Source organism: Cavia porcellus, unplaced genomic scaffold (genome assembly GCF_034190915.1).
Source record: "Cavia porcellus strain 051 isolate PalLab524CR breed Dunkin Hartley unplaced genomic scaffold, mCavPor4.1 scaffold_15, whole genome shotgun sequence".
NCBI classification, from domain to species: Eukaryota; Metazoa; Chordata; class Mammalia; order Rodentia; family Caviidae; genus Cavia; species Cavia porcellus.
This window is the reverse complement of record NW_026947498.1, coordinates 59,603,695-59,623,720: the sequence shown is the minus strand read 5'-3', so window position 1 is coordinate 59,623,720 and position 20,026 is coordinate 59,603,695. Positions and strand designations below refer to the sequence as shown.

At 39.6% G+C, this 20,026-nt stretch overlaps 1 protein-coding gene across 6 annotated transcripts in view; it reads right to left on the bottom strand.

Moving 5' to 3' along the window:
• The window catches only part of Sidt1 (SID1 transmembrane family member 1), a 97,929-nt gene that overhangs the window by 39,863 nt on the left and 38,040 nt on the right, over positions 1-20,026 (bottom strand). For 4 of the 6 annotated variants that reach the window (XM_063224987.1, XM_023564884.2, XM_063224988.1 and 1 more), the window contains exons 2-9: positions 19,225-19,346; positions 17,781-17,951; positions 7,996-8,041; positions 4,795-4,896; positions 4,059-4,142; positions 2,341-2,428; positions 1,160-1,231; positions 664-757 (exon numbers count right to left, since the gene is read on the bottom strand). In XM_063224987.1, the coding sequence (XP_063081057.1) occupies positions 664-757; positions 1,160-1,231; positions 2,341-2,428; positions 4,059-4,142; positions 4,795-4,896; positions 7,996-8,041; positions 17,781-17,951; positions 19,225-19,346 (779 nt within the window). Of the gene's footprint in view, positions 1-663; positions 758-1,159; positions 1,232-2,340; positions 2,490-4,058; positions 4,143-4,794; positions 4,897-7,995; positions 8,042-17,780; positions 17,952-19,224; positions 19,347-20,026 lie in introns of those variants that run through there. The other 2 variants (XM_063224990.1, XM_063224991.1) reach the window with 2 other exon arrangements.

Below are 20,026 nucleotides of genomic sequence, written 5' to 3'. Positions count from 1 at the left end.
TATAGCTTGCAAAAAACGAGGAATTCTCAAGGGTCAGTCCTACAGAAAGACAAAGAGTGACTGACTGTTTTGTTACGGGCTCCAACTTCATGGGAAGAGAAATTTCCTTGATCAAATTATAGCACAAATTTCTCCATTTTTCCCTCCACACGGCATTTTACAGGAAAATTGATGCTATAAAAGTAAAAAAGCACCTGGTAATGTGGCATCAAACATATTATTCTGCTATTTATTGTACCTTCAGATTTACTTCAGGCATTAAATTTGCTTTTTTTTTTTTTGACAAATGAATGCTCAAAGCTGTTTCTAAATCACCATATGTAGAAAAACTGATTATTTCCTATAGTCTGTAGCATTTACAGTATTTTCTGGCCTGAGAAGTATACAAGTTGCCTTTTTGTTGAGTTTTCATTAACTATGAAAATAATAAACACCGTGTCAGCACTTATTATGGGCATAACACATACAAATAGTGTAAATTATATTGCTCTATGAGGTAGATTATTATCTCATTTTACAGGTAAGAAGTCTGAAACAAAGAAGGTTGAGTAGTTTGCCCAAGATCACAGTGAGAGGCAGAGTCAAAATAGCTCTCCATCCTAAGCGCTTACCACTACAGAGCAAGGCAAAACGGTTTCCCAGGTCCTGAGTTTTTTGACCTACCTCACATAGTGAACAAACACAACAAGCAGGCATCCCATGTAGAAGGACAAGAAGATGAAGACACTGAAGAGACTGGATTTCACGTACACAGATCCTGAAGAGAGAGAAACAACTGGTCAAGCTGTCCTCCAGGGAAAGGATTTTGCTTGGCATAGGACAGGTGAAACAGCCCATCTCCATCACACCCATTCTTAAGTCCTAAGAAACTTTCATCAGAGCAGCCAAGCTATGAGAGGTCACCCAGACACTATCTATAAGCAGCTGCCTTTTGTAGCAATGCTTTCTCAGGGGACGCCAGGAAAGGACTGCTGAGTACAAATTCGGAACTGAATTTCCTTCTTCTTTGGGAAGTATTTAACAAAATGTTCTCATTCTTCGATCTCTTAGGTAAATAAATTTTTATTTTCTAATAATGATTTCCCTCTAGGAGGATACCATCAGTAATGCCTTATATAAGAATTTTCCTGAAATAGGAATCTCCACAGGGAACACTGACCTTTAATGGAAGGAACGATGGTTACTTTAAGGTCCTTTGCTCGTTGTAGATTCCAGGTCTGGTTCTCATTTGCTGGTAAAAATCAAAATAACAATAACAAAAATCAAGGTGCAAGGCACACTGGATCAGATACTAGATTCTTACCCTCTCTTGATAATAGTTGTTCAAAAATGTCCACAGTTATTCTGGTTGCTGAATTTTATTTTAACAAGAACTGGATGAAAAAAATCTCCTGTTCTAAGCCTCCCATCTCTGTAATCTCCTGTTGGGTTAAGATTCTCATCCTGACCTTTCCTTGGGTATATTTTGGTAGTTCTGATGCAAATGAAATGAGACTGCAGCCTCCCTTATCCACTGAGGAGAGGGCTTCCTCTGATTCCTACAGACATCTGAAGAAACAGATACAACAATAAAAAGCCATATCTTCCTTTAGTTCGGATTTTATCTAGCCAGTGGAAATTTGCTTTTTTCTTCTAGTCATCAAAGGGCTTGTAGAACACTGTGCATTGGTGAAACTCCAGAGCTACACATTTAAGAGATTAAAGAGCACAGGAGCAGAAATTTTGCCTACACAGCAAGGGGCTATGTTACACTCAGCAGTAAACACTATCTCTGTAGTTGACTCACGCATCTTCAACAAGGGGTTCAGGTTTCAACTGACAGGCCCTTCTACCCCCAAGGCAGTATTGATAGTCATCCATGACCATCTGCGCTGTCCATGAGAACTTACATAATCCTTTATCATTAGAATAAATCATTACAGCTGGCTTTCTTACCATCTTGTGAGGCACCATTTTGTCAATTCGAATGGTGAGCTCTAAATTTTCCTTTTGCATACTTGCAGAAATGATGATTCCTAATTAAGTGGCTTTACCTTAGGAAACTGAACTTAGAAGATGAACTTTGACCCTCTGTGCAAGATCTTTAGTTCTCAAGAGCAAGCATTTGAGTGAAGAGCAAATCATGTGAATTTGCTTTACATGGTATGAGAGACTATAAGACTTCAAAAAAGTTGAACTTGCTGCCATCGTTTTGTAGCATGAATAATATCTTTAGATCCATTATTTTCTATCTTTCATTTTTTTTCAGACTGCCTGGCCACGTTACTGCTGATGGCCCATTAGTGGGAACTAAAGATGAGCATCTGGCTTCCCTTCCATGTAGCCTTCATTGTCTCTTACCCTGGACAAAGAATGATCCTCCACAGGCATAATCTTCAGGTTTTATCACAAACACCACAAAAAACTGCTCGCCGGGAAAATCCTTCTTCTGTGTGAGACATAACAACCTTGTGATGGGCAGGTAAGAAAGACAGCAGAAGACAAAGTCCATGGGGTCGGGGATAAAAAGAAAGAAAAGGAAAGGAAAGGAAAAGAAAGGAGAGGAGAGGAGAGGAGAGAAGAGGAGAGGAGAGGAGAGGAGAGGAGAGGAGAGGAGAGGAGAGGAGAGGAGAGGAGAGGAGAGGAAAAAGAACAGCTTACCCTGGCCCTCTAACACCTTGGGAAGGATCGTCACATACTCATGATCTATTTCAGATTGTCCATAATGATAGTTACATCCAAAAAATTAAAAAAGACAGATACACTGTTATGATTTGAATCTGTTTTGTTCTCACATGAGTGCTTAGAATGGTAACTGGGGCCATATAAATAACGATGTCAACATCTTATGTTTAATACTTAATACTTATGTATGCTTTTGTTTTTATTTTTAAAATATAATGATAAATAACTTTCCTAAAAGTAATTTATTCAGCTGTTTGTAAGTAATGCAGTTAGGCAGGCCAAGGACATGAGTCAGGAAAGCTGAGTTATGGTCCTGGCTTTGATTTTCTGCAAATATGTTTTCTTGTATCCCAGTTGCATTGTCTACGATTGAAGCATGGTTGACAGGATAGCCATTAAAGTACATTACATAGTTCTACAAGTCTGACTTTAATAAATTATCCATAAATTCCTGATATGTTTAGCCCACTGAAAAAAATGGCTCAAGATTGAAACATAGGCTCAAAAGAGAAGTAAGAATTTATTTCCAAGTACATCCAAAGTAGACCTACAGTGATATGCTTTGCCCTTCATTAATGTTGTATCCTTGTTGTTATAAAATCTGAAGTTCACTATTACAGTTATTTTTTTACTCTTTTGTATTTAGGACCTCATAATACTAAGATGTTCAGGAAGAACTAAATATTAAAAACAAGAACAGATTTTTGGGACATCAAATCTGATATCCTTGAAATTGGCTTGACCGATAGAAGATTTTTGGGTCTGATTTAGGTCTAACTTATAAATAACTTTTCATTCTTTTCTTGTTCTTCAAAAAGTAATATCACCTTATCATAGAGACAGAGAAAGTCACAGGTTCTTCAAGTACCACTCCAAAGAATAGAGCATCTGAAAATATGCTGATATGCTGTATGTACATTTTTGCTAGTTGCTAGTTCATGATGATCATGAAATAATCTAGTTACAAATAAAAATGCAATCCATATCCTTCTGAATCTGTCAATCTGTCCAGAGTTGAAGTCATCTTTTAGTGATAGTTACTGGTAAAAATTGTTAGAATACATTTAACTGCTCATAACTTTTGCCCTACACTGGTACCCTCCCCTGAGTATATTGGAATTTTCTGCTCATCTCTCTCTAAGGAAACTGTCAAATATTTGTCCCACTGCATCATGTGTTTCTAAGAATCCACATGAGGAAAGAGCACTTGGCAGAGCAGTCTTGTTCTTTACCATCCAGGCTTTGATTTCAGGCCTAAAAATCATAATTTTTAGCTATCATAATGGAAAAATAATCAAGGAACAGAGTAGACGACCATCTCTTTTGGATGCTGGTCCGGTAGGTAAACTATTCACTGAGCATTGTGGGTAGTGGCCAAAGCATCAGTGTCTCACCTGCAGTGTAATGGCAGCTTTCTTGGTCATGGACTGATAAACACCATTAAATTCCACATTGTGGTCAAGGTCATACACTGGGCACTGCAAGCATGCATAAGGGAGGAAAAAGAAAACATCATTAATGTCACATTACATGTAGGTTCAGTCTGGGCCTGTCCACCTAGATCTGTAGATCACAGAGTGGAGGATTTCCTTACCAAACCAGAAACCATGAAAAATCCCCTCAACCCAGTACGTTCATGAAACAGACCTCCCAGAACCTGGTACCGTGTCCTCTAAGGTCAAATCATTCTATACTGAAGTTGACTATGAAAAGATTGTAAGTGTATAGTATCTTTTCTATTTGTTGTTAACACCTGGCAAGACAGAAAAGCTAGTGTCACACTCGAAATTTTAAAGCAGAATGAGCAATAGGTTTCTATTTTTCTTGTGGACCCCACACTTGGTCTTCTTTGTTCTTAATCATGATCCAGCCTCTTTCCTTCCCTTCTTCCCTTCCTTTCTTTCTTCATTCCTTTATATTGGTGAGAGATCAATTAATCTTGACCTCACTAAATTAGTCTGCAAACATGCACTGTCCTCTTAGGTGCACAAGACACTATTATTATTTGGTAGTTTGGGGGAGACATGTGGTAAAAGGCTGGCACTCCTCCCTTTCATTTACTCCTCCCTGTCATACACTCTGGAATAACATATTACTCCACACTAGAGGTTGACCAGTATCAGGACTCACCATGATGTTCTGGACCGAGACAACAGAGCAAGGATAAGCCGTTTCAGACACCACTTTAATGATAACTGAGTCCACATCTTTGGGAAATTGGTATAGAAAAAACTAAGAATAAGAAAAAAGAAGACACAATTTTTTTTATAATAATAAATGTTTACAGTTATAGACTCAAACTGTTTTTACATGAACAAGAACGCTGTCTCTGCTAGCAGGCACAAATTCATATACAAATCTCAATGAGTCCCGGTTCTTTGGGCCACCATTCACCTCACACATACTGAACAACCAACTGCCCTGCCCCAGGACTCTGCACCAGACATCGAAGACGCTGAGCAAAGCAAAGGCGCCATTTCACTTCCCCTATGACCGTGTCTTATTTTAAGGGCAACTTCACTATATGCCATTCCATCTCCTACTAAGGAAGTCCTCCTCATTGCCTCTGAATTAGAGACATATGGGATGTAAAATGAGACCAGATTATTTCTGTGTGGTCATTGTGACATATGAAGCACTACCCTGAAAAGCAGAAAAGCTTGTTCTTCAAGAGTTTTGGCCACCTTCCCACAGACAATAAGTAGGACCAGACCAGCCCATTTTCTAGAACTTTTGCTAGAGGATCTATTTCCTGCTTGGAATATATTAAGAAGATTCTCAGATTCAAAGCCTTATACCCAGTTCCTGAAATATGCTGATTGTTTTGGGCAGATTGAAAAATCTTTAAAGGTAATTTTGAAATATTACCAGAGTTAGGAAACATTTCTTATAGAAAGAGTTTATTATCTATTTATCTAGCTAGACTGTTAATCTATTGGAAAAATGTACTAATTTTTAAATTTTGAACATGTTACTAATCATGAAGAAAGGGGAATTGTGCTCAGTAATGATAACTGGTTGAGAAGCATGTTAATCGTACAATTAAGAGTTTGAGAAAACTAACCAAAACAAATTTCATATCCTAGGACTCTAATAAGTCTGTCACATTAACAGAGAAGCACAGGCTGGGGAAGTAGCTCAGTGGCATAGCACCTGTTTGGAAAGCACCAGGTTGTAAGTTTGAATCCCAGTACCAAGGGGGGAGGGAGACACATGAAATTATAAGTTTGTATTCTTACACCCTTTTTACTAATCCTGTTTTGAGAACTAAGTTAATAAAAAATAGAATGGTCTTTAAATGTTTTTAATGGGGAAAAAAACCATCTGAAGAGTCATTTTAAACTGCTGTTTGGAGGTCTATCCCCGCCTTGTGACAGATGGTAACACCCCTAAGAACCTGCTAAATTTAGGGGTTGATTCAGATACTCACAATGTAAGGAGCAGAAAATGTGGAATCTAGACTTTCTAAGAAGTGTTCCTGGTTCTCAGGGGAACCATACTTCGTCATTCAAGAACTTTACTGTGGATGCTGTAGCAATGATGACATCATATACATATATATATATGAATGATAGTGAATGGCTTTGTGCAAGCAGCTGACACATACTAAATCCTTTTCAATAGGCAGAAGTATGATTAACCCGGTTTATCTCTAAATTGCCATAGATTCTAAATCAGTGTTTTTTTTTTTTTTAACATATCACTTAATAATCCACTTTTACCAGGAAGAAGCAAAAAATAATCCAAAACAATGACTGCAGTTTGAGCTAAAAATTCACCACATGGGTCCTGCCTGCCTGCTATGTAACCAGTCATTTCTGCAACCTGCCTCTATCCACAGGAGTAGAGGCCAACGGTGATTGATGCATGTCATCTGAGGATGTGCACTTGTTCAGGCGAGTTTATAGGAACAGAATAGCTTTCCTATAACCAAAAAGGATCTAATACACAGGCCAAAAGGGGACCAGTTAAGAATAAATTAAGACTTTTGTAGCTGTCAAAGTCTGTGTGTTGTTTATTAGTTTGCTCTAATTATGCTTCATTCTAGTTTGGGGGTTACATTCTACTTTGGGGGTTATTTACATATTGACTTTTATATAATTTTTACAATACAAAGAAACCAGAACATGTAATTATTACTAATTTTCAGACTACCAGCACTTCTATTATATGGTATGGTACATGTGATACATATATTATTTTATACAGGACAATGTCTGTTATCTTCTGTAAGTCAGAGTGTAGGTTATTACCCCCTTTTCTAGGTGTCTCCGTTCAATGACATCACATTAGCAGCTTGAAATCAGGCATGGAAGTATTTATGCTACAGGAATAAATGGGGTGGCACTACAAACCAGGCCTTTTCTGAGCTGCATTCAAGTATTTACCTGCAGTACAATGACTCTAAGAACCATACAACAGGTTCATAATTGTGTGTGTGTGTGAGTGTGTTCTGAGACAGAGTCTCACTATGCAGTACAAGCTGACCTTGAACTTACTGTGTAGCCAAGACTGGCCTTGAATTTACAGAGATCCTCCTGCCTCAATCTCCTGAGTGTTGGGATTATAAGTGTTTGCCCATGCTTGGTTCGTAATATTTTAATATAACTTTGATTATATCCAAAACAAAAAATGAAGTGATCATTATTACCAAAGTTGTCTTATGGCCTACAGATAATTTATACTAAATATTTTTTAAAAACCTGTTATAAACTTGCTATTGTCTAGATCCTTCTCTTTCAAAAGCTATGAAGGAAAAATAAAGGTAGCTAGAATGTCACCAGAGAAAAAGGCTGAAGTAATCAACATTATTATTATGTATTCATTGTTTATGACTGTGGTTTAATGAAGAGCACATCAAAAATAGCTAATTTTCAATGCTTTTGTCAGCATTCCTGCTCTTTCTTTAAAATGGGAAAAACTAATTGAATTCATCAACAATATTTTAGGAATTCAAATCTATCTTACTTTTATTGCATTTTCAGCTCAATTATTTGTATATTTGCTTGGCATCTGCCTTCCACTCCCTGTCCTCCCACCCCACCCTATCAGGTCCATAGCGACAGAAGTTGTGTCTCTCTTCCTCATCCTGTGTTCTCAGAACCTAATACTGTACTTATACTAGGCCACGATTTGCTCAATGAACACCAGAAAGTAAATAGTGTTTTTCCCATTTCATGCCAATTAAGTGACAAGATCAAATGTTGTGTTCAAAACCACCCAGAATACAAATACACCTCAAGCTGCAAAAGATCAAGGACAACACACATGGCTGACTCTCTTTGATTCCACAGAGAAGGCTCTTGCTAACTCTTGGAACTTTTCACCTACCTGAGGTTGAGAGGGGCTGGCGGTAAAGTGAAAGGCAACATTTGTCCTGAGAAATGTAAACAGGAAAAAGGAAAAGGGAAAAAAATGAATAACAAAGCATAGGTTAGCAAGTGAAAATTTATTTACAAGAAAGCCATCTTAAATTAGATGCAAGGAAGAGAGATTTACCCTTTTTGCAAAGAATCTGATACTATCAAACTGATAAAATTCCATGGGGACTTTGTTGTGGTAATGTCAACTATAAACAATGGTCAAATTGGGAAAAGAGATTGTTTTTATATATTCAAATATTCATGAAGTCATTGATACCTGAGTAAGTATTTCATTTATACTTATGGACACTTTGCCTTTGAACACCCTTAAGATTTCATAGTTAAGGCTGAAATTTAGCTCAGTAGCATTAGCACTTGCCTGGCAAGCACAAGGTTGTAAGTTTGACCCCTGGTACCCTCCCACCAAAAAACCCAAAAAAACTTCCCCCAAAACACACAGTGAAAGCTTTCACAGTCAAGCATAAGAGCTAGGCATCAGAAATGGGAGGAAAAAGAGAAAATGCAAGCTTGAAGGTTGTTTTAGATAATGTAAGTGACACTTTTAAATAATTTTGACTGACACATGGCGAAAGATCATTTAAAAAGCCCATGGTGAATAGGTAATCACTATGGGACAGTCCATAGGGATAGAAATAGGTTTTTCCCACCCATAAGCATTTAGGCAACTGCTTGCACCCCTCACTATAATTCCTCTCTTCTCTAGCCTATTCATTGCCTTCTAAGGCCCACCTTTAAAACATAAACACTACCCAAAATATAATTTAATTTAGTGTGAATTATTGATTAGATACTAAGACAGCAATGAGCCAGGCATGAAGCATGTGTAGGAAGCAGGAATTTGGAGCACAGATGCTGTCTGGAATGAACATTTGTGAAATACTTCAAGAGACTGGAAAACACGAAGACCAACTTCTTCTCTGTAGCTTTGTGAGGGCTGTTCTTGAGCTTTTGCCTTTTCAGGGTCTTGCCACACCATTAGCCTTACAAAAGATCACTCACACGAGGCTGCTGTCTTACAATTCCCCAGGCTGTGGAAGTGCCATCCCTTGGGTGTCATTGCCCCATTTCTCTGACATGCACCCCTGCCTGTGTTTTGGAGAGTCTGAACCTGGACTTCTGAGATTCCTCTCCATCTTCTTCCCCTGGTGCTCACTGAAGACTTTGTACTCCCACTGTTTCTTTTATAATCAATAATTTTTTAAAAAAAATGAACAATAGCTGTTAAAAAGGCACATAAGCAAGATATATCTAATTAGAGATGTTACTTAGAAGTCACAGAATCTGAGCACTGTTATAATCCACTAGCAACTCCTGAGATCCTCACCATGTTGGAACTTAGGACCCTGGGAACCCAAGCAAGCAGCTCCCCTTCCTGGTAAGTGGCTGTGGTGTGGCAGGCTGCAGTCACCCCTGGGGAAGAACCACCAGTGTCTCCTGAGATCTGCGCCATGTTGGAACTTAGGCCACTGGAAAACCAAGCAAGCAGCTCCCCTCCCTGATAAGCGGCTGTGGTGTGGCAGACTGCGGCCACGCCTGGGGAAAAACCACCAGTGTGTCCTGTGATTCATGCTGTGTTGGAACTTAGGACACTGGGAAACCAAACAAGCAGCTCTTCTCCCTGGTAAGGGGCTGTGGTGTGGCAGGTTATGGCCCCTTTAGGGGGAAAACCATCAGTGTCTCCTGAGATCCGGGCCATGTTGGATCTTAGGACACTGGGAAACCAAGCAACCAGCCTGTCTCTCTGCTAAGCAATAGTGAGCCTACTGGTCCATGGGCTAGAGTCAAACAACCCACTTCCCCTAACACCTTTTGCTGACCCCCATTAGCAAATGGGAACCAGAGATCTGAGCATCTCTTGGTAGGGTGACCATAGCAAACAAGGGGGATTTCCATCTACCATCTTTTTGAAGACAAATATTTTTATTACTGTTTTGCTTTATTCTGATTCATGGTACTGCTATATTTAATATTCTGTTTTGATAAGTTCTATAATGTTCTGTATTTCATTTTATTTTGATATATGTGGTTGAAAGAACAACTATTAGAAGATAACTAGAAATACTGTGATACCTATTATTGTTATCCCAATAATCTGCTGTGAAGTTCTGTACCAATTTCACTACACTGTCTCAGTTGGCTTTATTCTGTCTTGTTCTGTTGTATTTTACTACCCTCAAAATAAAAATTAAAAAAAAAAGTAATGGCCACAATATAGGCTGTCACTGAACTGGACACAGAATTTAGTTTCCACCAGTGGATACCACTTTTATATGTTAGCTTTCAACAGAAATCACCATCCGTGTGGAGGATTAGCTTTGCTGATGTACAGGTAAAAACTTCTGGCTTCAGATCACCTAAAGAAGCCAAAGTCAGTGCGCCAAAACCAGTTGTGTGTCTTCTCCAGAGAGTTCATGGCCACAATCAGAACCCACCGTGGTATGTGTGGCCTGGGAGTGCTCTTTCAACAGTCAGGGGATTGTTGTCTGCTGTCAGCAGGGCTACTCTCTTGTTGCCAGGTCAGTGGAACCAACAGGACATGATTTCCTTGGCTAGAACTGAGAGTATGAGATTTCCTGAAGGAACTTGCGTACTTTGGCTATATCTTGAGTTTTTATGACCAGGTCCCATCATTTGAATTTCAAGTATAATACTGAACTTATGGATGTCTTGGTTACTTTTCTCTCATTGTTGAGACAAAGTATGTGACATCCAAAATGAAGAAAGGAAAGGTTTATTTAGCTTAGGTTTTGGAGGTTTCAGTTCATACTCAGCTAGTTCCAAGGCAGGGTGGCATGGCTAAGGGGCAGTGTTCATGGAGACTGCAAGCAACATGAGTGAAAGGGCAAAAAAGGAAAAACATGTCTCCTTCCCCCTTTTACACCGTATGCCAGCTCTCTGCCCCTGGGTGGATGCAGCCCTCACACTGCCAGTCCCAGCTAGACAAAAACAAGCACAAAGGCTACATTCAGCCACCCCCATGATTGCATGAGGCTTTGGGGGGACTTTTAAACAAACCACAACCATGGTATCAATAAACATTTTTGGGGTTTTTCTTGTTCTTTATGTTCTATTTGCTAATATGATGCATGGAAACTGAGTGTACATCATGGACTTTAAGTCTTCTTTTTCATAAAGTCAGCAGCATGTGGAAAATGAGCATTGTGTCTGCTGCTGATGAAACAGTCTGCTGCTTCTCACCTATGAAAGACAGGGGTCATATTTTTCAAGGGTCATGACCAACAGAAAAAGTAACTGAAACTCATAGGTACATTTAGTTTTAGAGAAAGAGGCATCACAGTCTAAATTTATTTGTCTTAAAAATTAAACACAGGAAACAAATGTTCAGTACATCTAAGAGACTAAAACCCAATTTTGTTTCCTTGTTTTGGCAATTTATAAAAGAGGGAGAAGGAAAGAGAAACAGATGGAGTCAAGAGGGGGAAGATAAAAGAGATAAAGGAAATAAGAGGCAGAGAGGGACCCACGGAGATGAGAGAGAGAGAAGAAACATTTATAAAAGTAAAAGAAAGGGGAGATGGGAAAAGAGGATGAGTGGAAGGAGAGGGAGGGACAAACGTCCAGTAGTTTTGAGCTGAGTCCCTCAAGCACTGTGTGGTCGCAGCATCTTAGTCATCTTGTATCAGCAAGCTCTGGGAACACTTGGTTTGCTGAAGGAAATGACGCTCTATTACTCCCTTGGACTATGGACTTCAAACAGCCTTCCCTGTTATCTCCTGGCCGCCATCTGTCCCCTTCACTAGGCTCCCTTCACTAATCCTAACCTGCCTGCAGCCTTCCTGCCATTTCTAACCGTCTGCCCTTCATCCACCTACCCAAGTATGAACTCTCTACTCATGCACTAAATTCTATCCTTTGTGCCCTTTTCTGGGAGTTGGCTTCTACAAATAGCCAACTCTCCTACGAATTTAACATGCCTTTGTACTCTGTCATTTATAAATATACTCTAGCCTCAACCATTTTTTTGTTTGTTTATTTTTGAGACAGAATCTCACTATGTAGTGGCCTTAAACTTGCTTATGTAGCCAAGGCTGGCCTTGAACTCATGGTGATCGTCCTGTATCAGCCTCCTGAGTGCTGGGATTACAGGCATGCACCACCACATCTGGCTTTTTGAAAGAATAACCATTTCAACCAAATTCCACCCTTATCCCTGTTTCTGCCTTCTGAAATGTCATCTGACATCCTTTCCTTCAGTAATCAGCTTCTTAAAGAGTATTCTGCCCTCATCTGTCATTCGTTCTTCCCTATCAACACTGACATTAAGGTTCTTTGTCCATTACCTCCTTGAAATTGCTTTTGCTGAGAGCAGGACTCACCCATTCTCTATGGCCATTTGAGAATCTCTAACAAAATATCACAAACTCTGCTCACATTTTTGTTCGCTTTTGCAGTGGTGGAAATTGAATGAGGGCCTTGAACATGCTAGGCAAATGCTCTACCACAGAGTCACATCCAGCCCCCTGGGTGCTTTTAAGTGACAGATATTTACCGCTCACGGCTCTGGGAAGCGTGACGTCCAAGATCATGGCACTAATAGGTTGGTGTCACATGAAGGCTTTTGTCCTTATTACTGGTGGCTTTTTGCTGTGTCTTTTTGTGGTGAAAAGTATGAGGAGTCTCTCTGATAAGGACATTCGTAGCATTTATGGGGGCTCTGCTCTCATCATCCCTTCTTTTTCCCAAATCCCTCCTTCCTAGTATCATCACCTTGGGTTTCAGGATTTGAACACACCAATTTGGAGTTCACAAACATTCAAACTACAGGATCTTCTAATTGCTAAATTCAATCACTCGTCGGCAACTATCTTTACCCGTGTGTGGTGTTAGACATTTGGCAATCACTTCTTCTTCCTCTTGAAATACTTTCTTCCTTATGCTGATATCACATTTGTTTCCCTGGGGTTTCTTCCATTTATCCAGCTGTTCCTACTCAGCTTCTTCTGATAGTTTTTGCTTCTCAAGCCATTCCTTAAATGAGACTGTTACCCACAACACTAGTCTTGGTTTTCTTATCTTCTTGAGTCACATGTGTGCATGAATATATATAAATTCATTTGCCATAAACACTACAAAAACATAGGTGACTCTTAAGACTCTAGGTCCTGCTCAGGGCCATCTCCTGGGCTCCAGTAACAGAAGAGAGAACTTCCACTGGGCTTTCACACTTGACTGTCCCTCAGATTCCTCAAACTCTGTGTGCTCACAATGGAATGTACTGTCATTTCCTAATCCCGGGCCATTATGTCTTTTTCACAGTAATCCTCCGAATTCCCAGCAACACTGCAGGGCTTATTTCACATTCTTCCCTTTCAACCACCTTCCATATGCGATTGATCTCCATGTTCTTCTCATTTTATTGTATAAAAGGAATCCAATGGATCTGCCCAAAGCACCATTTTTATGTAAGACATCATCGATAAAAAAAAAAAGGAATATAGTTTTTACTGTAGTCTCTCCCAAAATACCAAGGAATGATTTCATAGTAAGATGAACAGCCCAATTATTTCAATGCCTTACCCAATTTATTTCTTTGAAAACTACTTTTCATAGCATGGTAGCTGAGCTATCTTATTGTATATTTTCTCTGCTAAATATTGAACAATAAAATATCTCAAAAATCACTACTTAGAAGGTTAGAAGAGGATTAAAACCTGCAAGTATTAACACAAGACTATAATTCTTATTCTGCCATGCTATTTGTTGAATTTGTAAATTATCCTGTCTAATAACTCTTTTCTTCCTTACAGTTTTATTGCTTTCATAATGCTCAGTTATGATCATTTAAACGTTTTTCTTCATTCAAATAATTATTTGTCAAAATGCCTCTATTCTTTCCTCTATTCCAAATCATCTTCACATTCACTAAAGTTATCTCTAAAAATCTGATCTGTTCCTTTTATTCTGCTGTGTAAAATTCTTCAGGGGATCCCATAACATGGAAGGTAGAGTCCCAAATCCCTGGTTTAGCATTCGGTGCATTACAGATCAGGTTGGACTAGCACTCTGGAGGTTGAGGCAGGAGGATCGCTATGAGTTCAAGGCCAGCCTGGGATACCCTGTGAGTTCAAGGTCAACCTGAATTGCATAGTGAAACCTTGCCTAACACACACAAACACACACACACACACACACACACAGGAACAGAGCATGGTTGGTACAGCACCCAGGTCCAATGGAGCAGCCTTCCTGCAGTGTGTCTACATACTCGGTCACTCAGCGTTCATCCTTGACTATCTCACTGACACACACACAGCACTTTGCTAGACTTCTGCATCAGACCTAGAAATTGGTGGAAAGCAGGGAGCAACAAAGCAGAGGGGAAAAGATGTATATATTTCAGTTAGTGTTGTTTCTGAGGCCTACCTTGGTGGCCTAAAAGCCCTAATAACAGTGTGCACTTTGAAATGCTTTCAGTGTCTATTTGCTGAAGCTGTCATATGAAAAAGAGGTAAAAACAGAAAACAAGGTGGCAGAATAGATTTGCAGTTTCACCAGCATGGATGGAAATCATGCATTAACACTTTCCCAAAGGTATGACCTTATGACTACAGTTTCACAGAATTTTGCTCTCCAAAGGGTCTAATTATCTCTCAAAAATCCAGTCCTACAGTGTAAGGACACTGAGACCAGACAACAGTGACAAGTTAAAGACATGGAGACCAATTAGTAAATTCAATGCTTCTCTGAAGTGCAAACTGAGTTCCGTTCAAATAATATATCACCACCCTCATTAAATGTATAACCCTTACTTTCCCTGTGAGTCAGTGCCATTTGCAGACTATGGGGAGAGAGAACAAGCATTCACCAAGAAGCAAGCCCGCCCGGCAAACCAGCGCCATGTGTGGGTCACTGCCACCAAACCCCAGCCCCTTCTGGCAGACGTGCACACTGGCAAACAAAAAGAGCCAATCTACTCCTCCTCCACCCCGTTAGCGACCAGCTGATCCAGAGAACACAGGCTGTGATGGTAACTGTTGAGGTGAAATGTAATTTGATGCTTGTGGTGTTTGGTGTTAGTCACTGATCTTGCAGGTCTAGGGCCAGAGGTTAGCAGTATGCAGTGTGGCTCTTAAAATTACCACATAACCTTTTTCTAGTACCAGGATTAAATGGAGGAAATTGGAACTAATTGCTGTGACTACTTCTCCGTCTTTCTGAGCATTCGCACTGTTTCTATGGGTGTCTATCCTGTCAAAGGGTGTAGTGAAGACCAGGATAAAAATCTAATTCTTCTTAGCAACTTCACTGGCTATAAATCTCTTTATAAACTGCTCTAGGAAATTTAAAGAGGGCTTTCTAACAGCATAGAACATACTGATCAGAAAAATAACCTGAAAACAAGGTACCACACTGCATTTTGAGTATTCTGATTTTTTTCAATTAACTTTTCATTTAAATAGACCAAGAAGCCAACTTATCAGCCTTTCTGGTAAGCTGCACAAGCCAGGCAGGGCGCAGGAAGAGAAAATTCAGATAGTGCCGTCTGTGAGTCTACTGGCACGTGGACTGAGAATCACCAGCTCTCCCCCGCTCCTCCCATTTCAGAGGACAGGCTGAGCTGGTGGCACGGGGGCAGCTGAGTGCTTGCATTGTTTGGTCCACTTTGCAGGCCTGGGCTGGCAGTCTGAGCATCTAAAGGGAGGATAACAGTGTGCAGTATAGTAAGTAGGGTGAATTTCCTTCTCTCTTGCTTTGCAATCCAATATTGTTCTCATTGTCTTGCTTTGTTCTGATTGTTTTGCTTTATTCAATATTCTGTTTTGGATTGGTTTTATTCTATTTTGTTTTGATTTGACTTTTCTATATCTGATGAAATGGACACCTATTGTGAAGATAACAAGATACACTATGGTAGCCATTGTTGTGTTCCTATTGTCCTGCTTTGAAGCTCTGTTCCAATTTCACTGCTTTGTTTTGATTGGATTCATTCCGTTTCTTTTTGTTGTATTTTATTGTCTTTCAAATAAAATAAGATAATTAGCAAACATATAGAAAACCACACAAGTTATAAACATTTGTCGGAGCAAGCTTTCGTAAGGTAAACAGAACACAATGCCCTTATTTCCTACTCACAGATATCACTATTTTGTCCCTTAATATTATGGAAATAGCTTTGTCTTTTAATAAACTTTATATAAATGAAATTAAAGAGCACCTTTTCCTTTTGGATGGCTACTTTTGCTCACAGTGTTGAGCAAAACAACATTTATCCATGCTGTTAAGTAGAGCAATAGTCGTTCATTTGTATTGTTGTACAGAATCCTACTGAATGACTATCATAACTGGGACTGGCACTGCACTTTAAGGGCTCTCAAAGTACATATAGCACTTCGGTTTTGTGTGTATAGGTATGTGTGTGTGTGTGTGTGTGTGTGTGTGTGTGTGCAAGAGGGATTTATAAGGCAGAATATTAAAAGTATACCCTCAAAGAAATAGTATAAGCCCTAAAAGGTAGAAAGGAGTTTATAGTTTGGAGCTGGGAGTATTTATGTGCTTTTGGCAGTGGAAATCTGGGAAATTTGTGAATCTATGTAAAGTCTGTTCTTGGTTTATGGGAAAAAAGCAATGGCCTACCCACAGGTAAAAAGGTAATACCATTAAAAAAGAATGGATTGAATCTACTGTTTTTTTTTGTTTTTGTTTTTTTTTAAAGATGAGTGTTCTATCCCCTACCCTCCAAAAAGACCCATTCTTTGAAACCTTTGAATCTGTTTGTCTTAAGTTTAGGTTTCTGTCCTTCACTTTATCAACTATGCTAATTTATGCACCTGTAGTATCTATAAGGATTTTGGGTATGATTGGTCTGGAAGAAAAGAAGCATAAATGAGCCTAGAGAAGTGATGGTGAAGCTTTTAGAGACCAGCATGCATGCTGCAACCCAAAACACACTTATGTTTATAAAGTGCCACACTGCATTAAACCTGAATGTATTAACATCTTTTGTCTTAAAATAAAAACAAATAGCATGCTTGTCATAGATTTGCGACCATGACTTAGCGAATATCGATATGGGGAAACTTGTATAACTCTCTGTCCTAAAATTGCAGCATTCTTAAAAAGAATAATTTTTAAATTATGATTTTCCTTGTCTCCTTCTTAACTATCTTTATTTCTTTTATCCTACCTCCTTTCCTGTACTTTAATAGTTGAAATGAAATTTCATTATGATTTTAATGTACATTTCCAATAGCTAATAAGTTCTATCTATTTCCTGTTTGGGGAAAATCTTTAGTGAATGGCTAAGATTTATCCTTATGTTTTTCTCCGGTAGGGTTTCCCTATTTAAAAAACAAGGACAAAAATAATCCTGGTGACTCCAGAGGACAAGGACATTTCTACCAACACTCCTAAACTGGAAGGGTAAAATAAGAATAGTAATAAAGGTATGGAAAATAGTTTAAAGTCTTTCCTAAAATGAAAACAAAAATTCCTTTGGGAGTGTGGCATACTCACGAAGGTATGAGGTGAAGATTCCTCTAACTAAAGTGTTAAGAAGAAATCGAGTACTCTTCCCACCTGTTCTGTGCTACCTCCCTCTTGCATTGTAAGACCTTGCTAAGCAGCAGAGTTTGAAGGTTCTGAAGTATAATGCTAGGTGAGCAAGGTCCTTGCAGAGTGCTAACGTGTAGGAATGTAAGCTGCTCTCAGCATCCACAAACACAGAAACAGCCAACCAATGAACAGAAGAGGGGGCATGTGAGTGCTGCTTACCAGAGCTGGAAGTGCTTGAGCTTGGTGACCAGCAATTTGTAGGGGACACCAAGTGGTGCCATGGATGCCACATCTACAAATATCAGTTGCTCCAAAGGCCCCGTTTCATTGGTTGCTTTTGAAGGACATAAAGTGCGGCTGACTTCCTGGTAGCTGTAGCTCCTCTGGTATCTGTAGCAGCCAAAGGAGGGCAATTTTGGCAAGAACAAGAAAGAGACTGAACAAGCAGGGGAGGAAGCTTTCCTCATTTTACTTCTCTTTAAGTTTGCTTTCAAACCTTTATGCTTTCAGTTTCAGACTGAAACTACTGATAGTAATTCTAGAGCTCGGGTTGTTGGCCCTGGGGGGTGTGAATAATGAAAAGGACAAGCATAGTGTTCTGTGCTGCTCACTACATCATCAGAAAACAGCTGGGTAATTCAATTTTTCTGCCCTTCAAACTTTTGCAATAGAGTCTAAAGAAATCCCTGGGTTCCAAGGCAAAGCTATTTCAATCCTAAATATTTCAAACCTTTAAAAATGATGTAATTAGTATCATCCTGTAGCCTTCTGGGCCTTTTGTTATCAGCACAATGGTGTCTGGGAAAACATGAATTCCATGAGGGTGGGGACGTTTTTATACTGCTGTATCATCCTCAACACCGGCCTCTTGCTAATGATCTGTAAATATTGTTGAATTAATATGTACCCATGGTGTATACATTATGGACACGTTATGTACACATTTGCATGGCGGAAGTGCTGTTCACGTAGGTTGGCTTCTGGATCTAGCCCTTCAGGTGGTTATTGGATGATGCATTATCCAACTGCGGGCTACTGAACATTATAGAACACTATGGTAGATGCTAAAATAGTAAACAGTTTGAAATTCAAATAGGATAGAAATTGAGCAGAGGTGAATAGTCAGGGTGAGCACTATGACAACTGTCTGCACCTAACATGCATGATATCTCAACATTCTCATGTCTGATTTTCTCTTTCCTTGGGGAAAAAGACCACTTATGGAATTGCAGTTCAGGACTTTTCTTTTTCAGTGCTGGGGATGAACCTAGGGCTGTACATGGAGCTATATCCATAGAGCACCCCCCCAGCTTTTGTCTTTTTGAGACAGGGTCTCACTATGTAGTTCAGGCTGGCCTTGAGCTCACTTTGTAGCCCAGGCTTGTCTCGAATTTGTAATGATCCTCCTGCCTCAGCCTCCCTGATACTGGGATTACAGGCATGTAGCACCACACCCAGATCCACAGCCCTTTTTACTTTTTATTTTGAGGGAGGGTCTCAATGAATTGTTAAATTGCCTGGACTGGGCTAAACTTGGAATCCTCCCACGTCAGCTTCCCAGTGTGCTAAGATTACAGGCAGGTATGACCATGCCCGGCTCAGCGAGGACCCTCAGGAAATCCAGATATAACTCAGAAAAGCTATTTGAGAAAAGGTGACTTACAGCCCTTGGAAGAGCAGAGGAACCTGCCAGGACAGCACCTCTTTCTGCTGGCGAACCACAATAAGAAGTGGGTAATCAAGGTTCTCAGAGGAACTGTTCACGTACACCCGCACAGCGGTCACCTGCGTGGCAGAGCAGAAGGAAGTAAAGCAAACCACGTGCGCACACAGACACACACAGACACAGGTGTGCACACACACACGCACACAGATAGACACATATATGCAACATTGGCTCAGGAAAACACAACACATTTTGAGGCTAAAGAAAACTTAAATTTCTGATATATGCTTTTTGCAATAAATAATCCAAATGTCTTATTTGTATTTCCATATTTGTAGTGTAATCCAAGTGGGTTTCAGCCTTGATTGTACGTTGCAATCACCTGGAAAATTTTAAAAACCTGAAACAGAATTTTAAAAGTTTAAAATTCGGATTCCATTGGTCTTGGGTTAGGAGCCTTCTAATAGTGGTGGAGCTTGAATTGAGCAGGGACCACAAGGTTTTGTGAAAAAGCTCAGAAAAGGTGGGGGGAAAAGAGATGTTATATTGATGACCTTTTCTTATCTGAATATAGCTATAAAAGCTACAGATATATTAAAATACAATCTTCCCACCAATACCTTGTAAGACCTTCAATTGCTGGCAAACTTTAATCTTGGTTTGGTAAACTGTTCGGTGTTTCAGACCACAATCTTAATGGCCATGTTTTATTAAACCCTAACAGATGGTTCCCACCACCACCAAATCATGACGCCTTTCAGGAACAGATACTGTAGAGGCTGAGGGTTCTCTGCCTTGT